At 40.4% G+C, this 15,894-nt stretch overlaps 1 protein-coding gene across 3 annotated transcripts in view; it reads right to left on the bottom strand.

The window, feature by feature from the left end:
- LOC128520073 (NEDD4-like E3 ubiquitin-protein ligase WWP1) overlaps positions 1-15,894 on the bottom strand; it is a 57,975-nt gene that overhangs the window by 18,760 nt on the left and 23,321 nt on the right. The window contains exons 2-7 of one of the 3 annotated variants that reach the window (XM_053494094.1): positions 13,939-14,032; positions 12,300-12,390; positions 10,161-10,299; positions 4,275-4,399; positions 2,371-2,514; positions 2,202-2,265 (exon numbers count right to left, since the gene is read on the bottom strand). In XM_053494094.1, the coding sequence (XP_053350069.1) occupies positions 2,202-2,265; positions 2,371-2,514; positions 4,275-4,399; positions 10,161-10,299; positions 12,300-12,369 (542 nt within the window). In that variant the 5' untranslated portion in view covers positions 12,370-12,390; positions 13,939-14,032. The remainder of the gene's footprint in view (positions 1-2,201; positions 2,266-2,370; positions 2,515-4,274; positions 4,400-10,160; positions 10,300-12,299; positions 12,391-13,938; positions 14,033-15,894) is intronic. The other 2 variants (XM_053494096.1, XM_053494095.1) reach the window with 2 other exon arrangements.

The raw sequence follows: 15,894 nt of genomic DNA, 5'->3' as shown, positions 1-15,894 counted from the left end.
ACACACACATACACACACATACACACATATACACACACATACACACACATACACACACATACACATACACACATACACACACACACACACATACACAGGGTTTAATATCAGGCTGTTGGTTCATTTCATTTTATACCACAGCGCCTTTAAATAGTCAAAACTGATTGGTCAGAAGTGTGTTCATAATTTTTTTTTTTTTTTTTATATAACAGCAGCTCCTTCAATAGTTTTGGCTACAAGGCGAATCATAGATTTACAGCGGTACCTCGGCATACGAATTTTATTTGTTCCAGAGGCGAGTTCTTAAGGTGAAAAATTCGTATTGAGAAAAACATTTTCCTACACTACAATCACATTTCTGCATATAAAAAAACAAATCAAAACATTTAGAAAAAACATGGAAATGAAGTGAAATAAGAAATAGACACTTAACCTCATCTAACCTTAATTTATAATTCCACTTGGCTAAAAAAAAACTAAACAAAAAAAAAAAACCTAAAAGGGTTCGATTTTCTTATTGCTACCTTGATAACATTCTTGGGACACGTGCTACAGTATGTCTTCACTAAATCTTGCACAAAATGGCAAAAAAATAATAATAAATAGATATATCTATAATAAAAATATGTAAACTCGCTTCGTTTGGCTTTCAGGAATGTGCAAAAATTACGCAAACATGACGTACTGACGCAAAAAAGTTTTGAGCAGCTCCCTGACGTATGTGCAGCGTAGTTGGCACTCGATTCGACGAACTGCCTCGAAAATGTCAGTTCTCAAGGCAGAAATTCTTAAAGGTTGGTATGCTGAGGTACCGCTGTAGAAATGAAAGGATGTTGTTTTTTCGCTCCTCGGTTTCTCAGCTGATTTTTTTTTATCTTATCTACTGATGTGAATAAATTGGTAACTTAAAATAACTGTAACTAGACTAAATTATGACGATATCTATTTAGAAATCAAGTATCATAAATCATTGGAATTGGAATTATTGGAAAATAATTCAATAAGTTTAGGGTTTGTTGGAGCATACTTTTGGTTTTTTATTTAAGTCCATGTGTAATTAGTGTTTTTATTTTCATATTTAAACATTCGTTAAACATCAATGAAGGAGGATTACGTGTAAAAAAAAAAAAAAAACTTCTATTTTCAACATCAGCTCATACGAATCTTCTTTAAGACACAAAAAACAGAAAAGATATGAATCGGAAATCAGATCTGTCAGCCTGATAAATAAAGGAAAGCACCTTTCTTTTGGTCATGTGACCGAGGAAGAGGAATTGGTGGTGTGTTTGCAAGGTTGGTGTAAGGTGAAAAGAGTGCAGTAATGACGCGCTTGACTGTCTGACACAGAGTTTGTGGTTATACAGGACGTGTAAGAAGGGGGGCCGGTCATGACGGTTATCTGGCACAGGTCACTTTGCGTGCGTGTTTTTTTTTTCCTTTCCTTTTAATCACAGTTTTATTTATAGCGGTGACGCTGCTGTTTACAGAACAATCAATTTTAGGAAAGTTAGGGCTTTCGAGATAAAGGTAACGTCCCCACACACTCCCACACACACACACAGAGCAGATGGTGCGACGATAAGACACTCAGGTCATCCTGCTGAGGCTCAGACTAAAACCGAGACGCTTCAGCGGGGCAGAGTGGAGGTGCGTGAGGTGCTGCAACTTTGGCAGGAGACGACGACGGGTGGAACAGGAAGTTCTGCTGAGTAAACATCTGTCCTGATAATGCCGACATTTTCACCACAGAGTGCAACATCTCAAAAGCTGTTAAAGTCAGCAGATCTGACTTTGAGGACGTGTTCTGACACAGAGCGCTGATTACGCAATGCTGATGATGTTTGCTTGAATCAGCTGGTCTGGCCATGGAGAAAATAAATGAATTGTCAGGTTGCGACAGATTCACTGTTACAAGGGTATTAAAAAAAAAAAAAGCTGGCTCTGGGGTTTAAAAACGCCACATGATTGTGATGCATTTTCAACGGACAAGTTAGTCACATCAAAATGACACCAAGAGACAGCATTTTCCTCTTTAATACATCTTAGGTGAAAAACCTACATATAAGCACTCACTACTACCAAAAGATACCTTAATTCTGATTTCAGATATTCAGCAACTAAAAAAAAGAAAATAATAAGCATGACATCGCCTGATTATTCAAAACCATACTGTACCTTCATCCCCGAGCTTGTCCCCATACCTGTTCTGAGCTCGTCCATTTTCCTCCGGGCTCTCGTGAATAGCATCTCCGTTCTGCTGAACTTCTTTTAGAAAAGACACACCACACAAGTTTAAACAAAACTTCATGAAATAATCTGAAAAAAAAAAAAAAAAAAAAAAGGCTGATAGACGGATGAAGAAGCACTCACTGGTTGTAGTCGTGGCGGCGTTTCCGTTGTGTAGAGGCTCCTGGTCAATGGCGAGGCCGTCTAGGATAACAGTCAGCTCTCCTGAGGGCACCACACCATTTTTGTTCTCCACGGTCAGCTTTAGCACCTCCTTCACATTTTCAACTAAACCAGCATAGACAACACGTGTACACATCACCGACCCCAGAACACTCATCTTCAAGACAGGGTCAATTTATTATTATTATTATTATTATTATTACTTTTTTAATAAAATTATCGGGCTTGGTCATGAGCAGGTGTTCACATGTTCGCATAGTGTGCAAAGGTGTGTAATAGACATGGGGAAAAAAAAGGAAATTCTTTTGTATAGAAATTCATGTATGACTCCAAAATGAATAATTTTGAAATTAATTTATAAAAGTTTATACTTGAGGTGGTAAAATGTTGCAGTTCTTCTATAATCCTACAGGAGGCGCACTCTAAACTATTCACCCCTTTGTCAAGCAGCACAGCATCGTATGGTAGGAGCGAAGAAAAGAGAGAAGAAAAAAAAAATTTTGATATTTAAAAAAAATCTAATCTGCACCTAGGTATCGTGATAATACTGCGTCAGCTTGTCCCTGGGGATTTTAGTCCCAAGTATACATGTAAAATCCCTGCTTTTTTTGATGGAGGACGTACATTCAGGGAATTTCTTAATATACTCCAAAATAATTGTAAATTATTACAGTAAAATATACAGAAGTGAGAATTCTACAGAATAATAAAATCAGCTGAGTGTATAATTTTATTCATACACTTCTTCAGCATGATTTTCAGCACTCAAAAAAAAAAATTTCACCATCAATTTGGAAGCAAATCAACACACTCTGTTCTGCTTTCTTAGGTGTTGTAACATGATGGGAGATTACATTTTATCTGCAGATCTAGTCTTATTTCAAAACCTCTCATTAGTCTGTGCTTGAGTCATGTCCTGTCTGACAGGAAAAGGACAGTGTGTGTGTACATGCGTCTGAGAGCGTACGTCTGCCGTGCCTGCCTGCCGGCCGGTGCCTGCCTGCCTGCCGGTCGGCCGGTGTCTGCCTGCCTGCCTGCCGGTCGGCCGGTGCCTGCCTGCCTGCCGGTCGGCCGGTGTCTCCCTCCCTGCCTGCCTGCCTGCCGGCCGGCCGGTGCCTGCCTGCCGGCCGGCCGGCCGGTGCCTGCCTGCCTGCCGGCCGGTCGGTGTCTGCCTGCCTGCCGGCCTGCCTGTGTCTGCCTGCCTGCCGGCCTGCCTGCCTGCCTGCCTCCCTGCCTGCCGGTCGGTCGGTGTCTGCCGGCCTGTCAGTCGGTCGGTGTCTGCCTGCCTGCCTGCCTGCCGGCCTGTCAGTCGGTCGGTGTCTGCCTGCCTGCCTGCCTGCCGGCCTGTCAGTCGGTCGGTGTCTGCCTGCCTGCCTGCCTGCCGGTCGGCCGGTGTCTGCCTGCCTGCCTGCCTGCCTGCCGGTCGGCCGGCCGGTGTCTGCCTGCCTGCCTGCCTGCCTGCCGGTCGGTCGGTCGGTGTCTGCCTGCCTGCCTGCCGGCCTGTCAGTCGGTCGGTGTCTGCCTGCCTGCCTGCCGGCCTGTCAGTCAGTCGGTGTCTGCCTGCCTGCCTGCCGGCCTGTCAGTCGGTCGGTGTCTGCCTGCCTGCCTGCCGGCCTGTCAGTCGGTCGGTGTCTGCCTGCCTGCCTGCCGGCCTGTCAGTCGGTCGGTGTCTGCCTGCCTGCCTGCCGGCCTGTCAGTCGGTCGGTGTCTGCCTGCCTGCCTGCCGGCCTGTCAGTCGGTCGGTGTCTGCCTGCCTGCCTGCCGGCCTGTCAGTCGGTCGGTGTCTGCCTGCCTGCCTGCCGGCCTGTCAGTCGGTCGGTGTCTGCCTGCCTGTCGGTGTCTGCATGACAGAGAGAGAATCATACGTTTCCTGTCGTGTTGCTCCAGGGCTTGGCGCAGATCCAGAGTGGCTTTCCCCAGCAGAGCATCTGCCTTTAAAGTGTGATGGGTCCATACTTTAAACTCCAACTGTGAGTGTGGAGTTACATTCCTACACACACACAAACACACACACACAAATTACAGAAGGCAAGAGCACTAAAAGTCATCAACAGGAGCTCACTAGAGTAAAATGAAATGCAAAGAAATGGAGGCACTTCATTTTACAAGCACTTTATGTTTCTGCCTCAGGCAAATAACAGTAGATAAAATAAGGACAGGAGCTCGCAGTTCTCAAGTTGTAGGGAAGCCCAACGCGGACTGGATTACCCGTTTTCGGAGAGATGGAGTAATGGAATTACTACTAGTGTATCTGTGTTTTACTTCTGTGTCAATGTCATCATTTTTTTTATTTTGTGTATTGTGTGTTAGGACATCTAGAAAAAGTCATATTTACTTTATTAAAAAAATAAAAAAAATAAATAAATAAATAAAAAAACAGTAGCCAAGGTAATATAAAGGGTGTGGGTCCAATGGCAAAAATATATTTAAACATCCGAAATGCCCAAACTGATGTCCTCAACGGCCTGTGAAGCGACCGGCCTGATGTGACTTAATTCGGTTTTTAATCTGCCTGAATGCACAAATCTGATGTTTTTCAGATGAATCTGATGTTCATGGTTTCAGATCAGATGCATATCTGGTCATGTGACTTGAATGAGAACGGGCAGGCAGATCGGAAGCCATGTCACTTTTTGCCTTTGTGCAGCGCGTAGCGAGACGTCATCAGTCAGCACTGGCAGTGCTGAGATTTCATACAGTAGCAGTGCTAGCCACAGCTGCTAAAACAGGAAAGCGCCTGGCTTTTTTTCCTTATTTTGAACTGCAACAAATACAGCTGACTATACGCTTGCCGTCCTCCAGAACACAAATCCCATCTACTGTTTGAAATAAATGAGTGGTGGCACAAATATACTTCATGAAACTTTACCGTAATGGCACGAGCAAAGACAAATCTACAGACAATACAGACAATGCCCAAAAAGTCTGCCATCTGAAATCTTTTATGTTACTTATTGTTAATCAATTATGCAATTTAATCAAATCTTTTGTTGACCAATTTAATAAATTAAACTTTTACACCATTTGATTTACACTTTTTAAACCTTGAGGTAATCTTTTGCTAAAATTAACAAATTCCTTAAAATATACCACAGTCTCCACTTTCCATCTTCTGCATTTTACGAAACTATTGCTTCTTGTTCTAGTTTTATGTTTATAGACAGGGTTAGTGCAAATCCTGCCACCTACTGGGCTTGAGTGTCAATCCCACATACTGGGATTAATCAATAATTATCGCAAATGTCAAAGTGACAAACCTCGACAGATCTAGGTAGTCCTTGACTTACAAACGAGTTTCATAAGAAAGCACGTTTATAAGTCCGATTTGTTCTTAAGTCTGACAAAGTGAGTCTTATCTGCCTTTGACACGAATAGACAATGTAAAGCATACCAATCCACTTGACTAAATCTGTCCCCTTTCCCCACACTGCCATCATGTGGCCAAAAACCTTTACCGTGCCTAAGGAAATAAATCTCTCAGAAATGTAAATGTCGTCTTTGCGCCTTTAAATCGCGAGGGACACCATTTTATCATTGGCTGACTCAGACTAGACTTTAGTCACTTTATACATGCACTTACACAATTAAAATAAATTTAAATATTGGTATCAAGTGCACTGCAGTGTCTTATTTAAAAAAAAAAAAAAAAACACTAGTTACTTCTGTGTTTGAACCGGTAGCTGGTCCATATGTATCTGCAGAAAATCGCAACTCGAAAGTGCGCAAGTCAGGGACTACCTGTATATGACCAGAAATCTAGGTGAAATAATAAGTGCAATACACGCATGGACCAGCTGATGCAGTCTCACCTGCATAAGGGCAGGACACTCTCAAATCCTTCGTCTGGTACTAATGGATTTAGGCACCATGCTCCAGGCACAAATGATGTGCATAATCAAATTTCACACCAGACATCAGAGACGTACTGTATGACTCACAGGTGAGAGGCAGAGGAAGGGAACTAGGGAGATTTAGTCACCCTGAAATTGTGCATTCGGCTCATCAGTGTGCACTGCATTAGCTATCATTATGTCTGGCTGAACACCTTTAAAAGCAGTCAGAAGGACAAAACGTGTCTCTCTGGCTGGCTGAGTTTCCCTCCCTCCCTCCCTGCTCTCTGCAGATGAGCGTGGCAGTTAGTATTCAGCACACAGGGGCTTTGCCTGAACGTCGGCACGCTCTCCAATTCGCTCAATCATCTCCATCTCATTCTCCACCATCAGCTCAATCAGCGGTCACACAGAGCCTGGAGTTAGAACGTACATCATTGCCTTCTCTCCCTCTTTCTCTCTCTCGTAGAAAACAACTAGAGGAAAATCCACTTGGGAAGCTTTTTTTTTTTTTTATTGTTATTCCATTTGAGATAGTGTACATGTACTCTTCCTGGATACTGAAATAGCTCAGAGAACAGAACACTACAAACCAATCATGCCCTATTCAGAAATATCTACACCTTTACTAACGGTGTCCTGAGTCTGACACACTCCCTCAAAACTTCTGCCAAGTTTCCCCTTAAATATTCGACACCAAACAGAGATCCCGACACGAAGATGACTTGCAAAATCCCCGACGGCCCCCTCCCTGGCTGAGGAGCGCAGCCTCGCCGCACCGACAGCAGCCTGCAGCTGGGCAGGATTTCATTCACAGCGGGTAGAGGTGTGTGCGTGTGTGTGTGTGTGTGTGTGTGTGTGTGTGTCTGTGTGTGTACACAGATTTCTGACCTGCGTGTCGGATGCAGCAGTCCCTCCACTACCGACACAAACGAGCGAAAACGAGATGAACGCTGTATTGAAGGTTATACCACAGGGCTGCTGAAACATTCAAACCTGACTTTTTAGAAAGTGCTGAATGAGCAAGGAATAAAACACAACGTGCGCGCACACACTTGGAATAAACTATTGGAATAAAAAATAAAAAAAAACAATAAAAAAAAAAACTGTAGTTCTTGGTAGTGGAGTTACTACAACCATTCTGATGATTTTGCTTGTAAATTGTGTAAACTGATATTTATATTTTGACATGGTGGCTTAGTGGTTAGCACTGTCACCTTGCAACTTTAGGCTCCGGGTTCGATTCCGTCTCTGTGTGCATGGAATTTCCATGTGCTTGATGGGTTTCCTCTGGGTACTCCGGTTTCCTCCCACGGTGTAAAGACATACATTTAGTCTGGCGTTTTCAAATTGCCCTGCAGTATGTGAATGAGTTTGTGTACGTGTGTGTGTGTGTGTGCGCACTGAGATGAATCAGCACCCTGCCCAGGGTGTACCCCGCCTCGTGACCCCCTACTGTAAGTATCCGGGGATAGGCTCCAGACCCCTGCGACCTTGTATACAAGAAAAAGCGGTATAGACGATAAGTAAGTAAGTGAGGAACAGTTATCATTGCGTTTAAGTTTTCCCTCCTTAAGGCTTTCCTTGGTGGAAGACCAACTAACCATCTAACGAACTAACTGGTACAAAGCGCGGACACTGGAGACTTTAATAAATGAGAAATTTAAAGTTACCACGGTTGATCCCATCTGCTCTAGGCATGCTGTCTCCTGTCTGATGCTGATCTCTGACCACAGCTTCTTAACTGGAATACGAAGTAAAAACTTTCCGGTTCTTTATAATTCTACAGGTGGTACACTCTGAACTATTCCCACACCGGCATCCCTTGTGGTAAGAGTGAAGGATTTGCCAAGTTTCTTTAAAAACAAAAATGATGTCAGATAACAGATACACACTGCTCATTAAAAATTTAGTTTTTTTGTTAAATTTAATTTAAAGGTAAATGTAAAAAAAAAAAAAAAACTCTTCTATTTGAAATTACAGTGGTGTGAAAAACTATTTGCCCCCTTCCTGATTTCTTATTCTTTTGCATGTTTGTCACACTTAAATGTTTCTGCTCATCAAAAACCGTTAACTATTAGTCAAAGATAACATAATTGAACACAAAATGCAGTTTTTAAATGAAGATTATGTTATTAAGGGAGAAAAAAAACTCCAAATCTACATGGCCCTGTGTGAAAAAGTAATTGCCCCCCCTTGTTAAAAAATAACTTAACTGTGGTTTATCACAGTTAAAAGTTCAATTTCTGTAGTCACCTTCAGGCCTGATTACTGCCACACCTGTTTCAATCAAAAAATCACTTAAATAGGAGCTACCTGACACAGAGAAGTAGACCAAAAGCACCTCAAAAGCTAGACATTATGCCAAGATCCAAAGAAATTCAGAAAAAAATGAGAACAAAAGTAATTGAGATCTATCAGGCTGGTAAAGGTTATAAAGCCATTTCCAAAGCCTTGGGACTCCAGCGAACCACAGTGAGAGCCATTATCCACAAATGGCAAAAACATGGAACAGTGGTGAACCTTCCCAGGAGTGGCCAGCCGACCAAAATTACCCCAAGAGCGCAGAGACAACTCATCCGAGAGGCCACAAAAGACCCCAGGACAACAACTAAAGAACTGCAGGCCTCACTTGCCTCAATTAAGGTCAGTGTTCACGACTCCACCAAAAGAAAGAGACTGGGCAAAAACGGCCTGCATGGCAGATTTCCAAGGCGCAAACCACTTAAGCAAAAAGAACATCAAGGCTCGTCTCAATTTTGCTAAAAAACATCTCAATGATTGCCAAGACTTTTGGGAAAATACCTTGTGGACCGACGAGACAAAAGTTTAACTTTTTGGAAGGTGCGTGTCCCGTTACATCTGGCGTAAAAGTAACACAGCATTTCAGAAAAAGAACACCATACCAACAGTAAAATATGGGGGTGGTAGTGTGATGGTCTGGGGTTGTTTTGCTGCTTCAGGACCTGGAAGGCTTGCTGTGATAGATGGAACCATGAATTCTACTGTCTACCAAAAAATCCTGAAGGAGAATGTCCGGCCATCTGTTCGTCAACTCAAGCTGAAGCGATCTTGGGTGCTGCAGCAGGACAATGACCCAAAACACACCAGCAAATCCACCTCTGAATGGCTGAAGAAAAACAAAATGAAGACTTTGGAGTGGCCCAGTCAAAGTCCTGACCTGAATCCTACTGAGATGTTGTGGCATGACCTTAAAAAGGCGGTTCATGCTAGAAAACTCAAATAAAGCTGAATTACAACAATTCTGCAAAGATGAGTGGGCCAAAATTCCTCCAGAGCTCTGTAAAAGACTCGTTGCAAGTTATCGCAAACACTTGATTGCAGTTATTGCTGCTAAGGGTGGCCCAATCAGTTATTAGGTTCAGGGGGCAATTACTTTTTCACACAGGGCCATGTAGATTTGGAGTTTTTTTTCTCCCTTAATAACATAATCTTCATTTAAAAACTGCATTTTGTGTTCAATTATGTTATCTTTGACTAATAGTTAACGGTTTTTGATGAGCAGAAACATTTAAGTGTGACAAACATGCAAAAGAATAAGAAATCAGGAAGGGGGCAAATAGTTTTTCACACCACTGTAGTTTGTATTGATGAAATGCATTGTAAAGGTTTTAAGCAAGAAAACGAATGCCTTAAGGAATGCGCTGCATTTAATATTTAAAACTTAGGGTTTTTTTGAGTAAGGTTTTTTTTTTCCTTTTTAGGTTTAAGGTCTTAAAATTTTAGCAAAGTCAGGAAAAAAAGTCGGGACATTTATAAAATGGAGAATGGGCACATGGGTATGGTAATGATATCGGATGGTGACTGGTGATTCCCGTCCCTAACGTGAGCGGTGTTAGCGTAAGAACTTGAGCTGTGTTTCTCGGATACAAGACAATCTGTTTGTAGAATAAATCTTACAGAGTGAGGGGATCGTCCCACTTGGGGCTGGAGGGGTTGTGAGACTTGGAGGTCTTCCTGCTCTCTCCCTCCGCTGTCACCTCCACGTAAATGGTCGCACCAAACCAGTTCTTCTTCCTCTTGAGTTTGGCACATAAAACTGAAACGAAACACACCAGGTTATCAAAATGAAAAGCTGAAGCTAATATAAGCTAGAAACACAATTAGCAATACAGATCAAGTTGATTTGTTTTTTTGCAAATGAACGCTTCTTTCTAAATGGATTATATCACCAAAAGTATGTGGACGCAACCAGCATACCCTGGATTAATTTTCAATTTTATATTTATCCTCCTTTTACTGCTATAGGACCACCACTCTTCTAGGAAGGCTTCACCACTCTTCTAGAAAGAGGATTTGTGGTCATTCAGCTATAAAAGCGTTAATGAGATCAGGCACTGGTTTCGGATGAGGAGGTCTTGGTGGTTCAGCCAGTGTTCCAGTTCATCCCAAAGGTGTTCAGTGGGGTTAAGTTCAGTCAGGGATCTGTGAAGAAGACTCACGTTCTTCAGCTACAACTTTTACACTACATCAGGATCAAGGAAGAAAAGGAAGGAGGGAACGAGGAAAAGGAAGGAGGGAATGAAGGGGAAAGAAGAACATCGAAAGAGGGAGGAAGGAAGAAAAAAAGAAAAAGAAGAAAAAGGGGAAAAAGGGAAGAAGGGATCCATCCATCCATCATTCTTTGTGCACAGGGCCATGGTCATGCTGGAACTGGTGTGGGCCTCTTACATCGACTAAAGTACAATTACAATGCTACAGTATTTAAACAGCTAATACAGTATTTTAAGTTATTGAATAGCTTGTAGTTATTACTACTTGAATTATTACTTTACAGTATGGTGTGATATAATCAGGTGTTCACATACCTTTGACCATATCATGGTGTGCATTTATATTTGATTTGTACATACAGTGGAACCTCGGATTGCGAGTAACGCGATTTGCGAATGTTCCACAAGATGAGCAAAGATTTTTAATCAATTTTGACTTGGAAAACGAACAGTCTTGGTTTACGAGTGCCAATTGGTTTACTCTGTTGCGATTCTTTTTAAAGGTAAAGTGCAGTTTCATTTGTTTGTTTGTTTTACTTTACAGCAGTGATTCTGTTAGTATGCGCTCACGCAAGTGTCATTAGCCATGTTCCTTGCTAATTTTTTCGACAAAACAGTCTTTTCATTGATGTGAGCGTCTGTGTGTGTTTGTGTGAAATTCATATAAGAGAGGATTTATGTTTACTGTGTAAGATGAGAAGGGGGAGGCTGATTCCTCCTCTTACTTCACACACACACAGCGGGTTTTTAATTGGAATTTAATTTTACTTTTTTAAAGGTAAAGTGCAGGTTAATTTGTTTTGTTTTTACTTTATATTTTGTATTAATTATTTTTATGTATTAATTTTTTTGGACTGTGGAACGAATCATTTGAGTTTCCATTATTTCTTATGGGAGATTTCAATTTGGTTTACGAGTGTTTTGAAATACGAGCCCAATTCCAGAACGAATAATGCTCATAATCCAGGGTTCCCCTGTACATGCAAATATATGGATGCTTTATAAACTAAAAAAAGCTAAAAGAAACTAATCTTCTAAATGGTCCATTTACACCGGACATTTTCAATCATGGACTCCTAGTTAAATTGGAGTATACATATGTATATGTATACTAAAATGTATATATACATATATATATATAGTTAAATATATATGTATTGTGTTATATATATATATATATATATATATATATATATATATATACACACTGTATATAAAAAAAACCACAAGAATTGAGAAAGAAAAAAAAAAAAAAAAACACCAGGAAAAACTTTGGAAAATCTGACAGCATGTTTTAATTGTTCGTTTTCGAGACATGGAAAGACAGTAATGCAGTAACGCGTTCCCTGGATGGGATACACGAAAGAAGCTGTGGCTGAAAGCCATTTACAAAGCTTCACCGTCTAAGCATTGCCAACTACTTCAAATGATGTGTAGAGTGTTGTGATTAAACTTTTTTTAATGCATGGAGAAAATAATGGGTTGCTGATGTTTGGTGTAAACTTTGATACTTGATGCAGAAATTGTGTAGAAACCCTGTGTTTACCGATAGCAAGGAGCTGAGACGTCCTTCCGTGGTTATTGCGGCAGTCCGATCTGGATGGGGCCGTGGCCATGTCATACACGGACGTGGAAGCCTAAAATTTCAGACATCAATTATGCATGGGGAGGAAAGAAGAAGGAGGGAGTGAAAGACAGACAAAGACACACACACCTTCAGTAGTGCTGCACTACAATCAGAGAAAAATATCTGCAATTAAAAAGGAAAAAAAAAATAAAGCTTTCCTATTGCACTTTACAGAAAAATTCATTACATCAGACAGACGGAGTCTGAGTGTGTGAGTCAGAAAAGGAGACAGAGACGGAGATAAATGAATGTTAGGTTTACATTATCATGGGGTTTCATGACAGATGGTAGAAAACGCTTTCAGAGAAGTAAGGTACAAAGTTACTGCATGCACACAGGACTGTTTTTAAATATTTCGAGCAAAATCAAATAAAACTAGACTCATCATTTTATTCCCGTTACTCCAAAGCAAGTTTCCAATTATTAACAAAAATGAGTTTTGTTTTATTTTTTACCTCTTTAACTTGCATTTAAAACTTAACCATTACACCCTATCATTTTCTCTTTGCAGCTGGATGGTTGTTATGGTATTTTAGGTTATTTTCCATCCCAGCTGATTCTTAAGGTGTTTCTAAGTGTTACTGCGCTAACCCACTTGGTCGCCAGTAGTTGTTATGCTAACTCAGATTGTTTAATGTTTGGGTTGCAATGCCATGTCGGGTTGGGTGGTTGCTATGGCATTCCATGCTGTTGCTATGCCACCTCAGCTGGTTTATAGCGTGTTGCCCAGTGGTTACTACACTACCAAGCTGATGATACTGTATGTGACTGCCATGTTAACCCTGTTGGTTGCTAAGGGTTTGCTACGGCAACACCGTCGATATATGATATTCCAAGTAATTCTTAGGTTCCTGCTAGATTCCTTATGCATGACGCAATGATGATCACGTATCGTGTTAGTAGGTCTTATAGTTTTTCCCTGCGTGAACTAAAAATAAAAAAGGCGCCCCAGAGTGAGCGCCATGAAACGATGGCCTAAATATAATCGTTCCTAACGGAGACAAATGTTCAATTTGAATTACATTAAAATGAATTCAGTTCAAAAATGTTCAATGTGATGAACATTAATTTTGAACTCAGTTTAAAAACGTTCAATTTGATGAACATTAATTTGAATTCCGCTTAAAAATTTTAAATTTGATGAACATTCATTCGAATTCAGTTTGATAATGTTCAATTTAAATAACCATTTTAAATTAAATTTTAAAATATTTATTTGGAAAAACATTCATTTAAATTCAGTTTTAAAAAGTTCAATTTGATAACCATTTATTAAAATTCAGTTTGAAAATGTTCAATTTAAATAACTATTTTAAATTCAATTGAAAAATATTTAATTCAAAAAACATTCATTTAAATTCAGTTTAAAAACTTTCAATAGGATTAACAAGCCGACATAATTAGATACGGTATAACTAATCTTGCATTAAGCTGATATTGTCTAAATAAAAAAGGTTATTTTTAATGCTTCTTGCGTGTGTAAGCACACCGAGGGTTGCGTCATGGCACATCATGTTTTTAAACAGATCCAAGGTGAGGGATCTCTTGGGTTACTTACGATAGCGGGTGGGTGGGTGTGTGCGCGCGCGTGTGTGTGTGTGTGTAAAGCCCTCCTCCGGATCCTCAGCCCACACCGTGGCCCATGGTTACCACTACAGTGAGACAGGAAAGTACATCGTTAGTAACAATCGCAGGAAAAATAAACACCAGACTGCAACAGAGCACAACGTGATTGTAATGTACAACATGGGGGGAAAGGAGGTAAAAAAGCTGCAGCTTCATTAGCAATCTCAGACTGATTAGGAGTGACTGCGTAGGAGGAGGAGAGTGAGCGAGCGACTGGGACGGAGAAAGACGCTGAGATACGAGAAGCCTTTAAGCAGCTTAAGAGGAAACCAATTAGGCCAGAACGAGTGAACACTGATAGGAGAGGTGATAAGGAGGGAGAGAAAGAGAGAGAGAGAGAGAGAGAGAAAAAGAGAGAGAGAGGGAGAGAGAGAGAGAGGGCTTGAAAGATAAGCAATGGCAGCAATGTTACACCACCGTGTTGAACCAATGACATGTTAATAAGCACTCTTTCCACGCCAAACAAATTCTTATCATTATAAATATAAGAAAAACAAAAAATAATTATAAACTACTCACAATTAGACTAAAGTATTTGGATATTTCTCATCTTTTTTGGCTCTCCCATACTCCTGGCTTAAATGTGATCATCTACACACCTTTACTAAAAATTACATCAATACCAGCTGGATAAAAGTTTTTTTTTTTCGTTTTTAAATGGCTACATACAACGAACCATGCATAGTGACATCACAATTTGCTCATTAGCTTTTCTTGCTTTGCGGTGGGGTTGACGCCAAATAAGTTGCATTACCGCCAACATCTTTTTTTCCTTATTTCAGTTTAAATCTTCTTTTAATCAAACACTTTTCTCCTTGTGTTCTTTCTCCAGTTTCCTAATGTACCTTAAAGTATGCAGCCCTTCTAAATTTCCACTGGTCCTTCCATGAAGGCAATGAGCCCCCTTTCACCGTCTGCTGTAGACGTGTTCTGATCTGATCCGGGGTTTCAGTAGCCAAGGGATGCACAACTAATTAACTAATTCATTCATTCATTCATTCATTCATTTACTTATATAGATTAACTTAACTGATTAATTGTGCATCTAATGAAACTGCTGTGTTTGATCACCGATCTATACAACATATAGAATTAAAATATATTGTCTTTTTGTTTTTTTAGTGTAGAAGCTGTTTTTTGATGTTTTCTCTGCACTTTTTTTTTCTTTTAAAACAACACAGTAATTTTACACGGTTAAACAATCACGTGATCATAGTTAAAATGAAGTCCACAGTAGGTAGTTTTAAAGACTTGGTGGAAATCTTTCAGCTTAGACCCGAATTTGGAGCTGTATTCCTGCTACAGCGCTCATATTGAACCTGAGTTTATACAAACAAAACAGTACACCAGTGGTTCTCAAAGTGTGGGGCGCGCCCCACTAGTGGGGAATAGAGATATGACAGGTGGGGCGCAATGAACGGGAGGGAATTAGTGGAAAATAATAGGAAAGTACCTATTCTAATTCATGCTTTTCTTTATTGATTTTTTTTTATCTTTATTTTCTTTATCGGACACTCGAAACTAAATAATGACACACAAAGAAATGGATTATTAATACAAGTAAATTAAAATAACATCAGAGAAAAAGTGGAACCATAGTGCAACAATAACGGTTTAACGTCGGCATGTTGATTGCAGAGGAACGATATATAAGGAAACATTCGGTATTATATATGTCATTTCATTTATTTCAATGTGTATGCTGATGTTTCTGTGTTTTTGTAAACATTAATATTTTATCAGACAGTACTAGTCTGGCATTTCTAGTTTCTAGTGCGGCAACAAAGTTGCTTTTTAATCCTTCAGGCGCTGAACAGAAGGGAAGATCAATATCATTCTACGCTTTTTGTTGGTGTGCGGCATTTTGCGATGATCCCTAAATCACTCG

This window comes from Clarias gariepinus, chromosome 4, assembly GCF_024256425.1.
Source record: "Clarias gariepinus isolate MV-2021 ecotype Netherlands chromosome 4, CGAR_prim_01v2, whole genome shotgun sequence".
Classification (NCBI taxonomy): domain Eukaryota; kingdom Metazoa; phylum Chordata; class Actinopteri; order Siluriformes; family Clariidae; genus Clarias; species Clarias gariepinus.
This window is presented reverse-complemented; position numbering and strand designations above follow the sequence as displayed.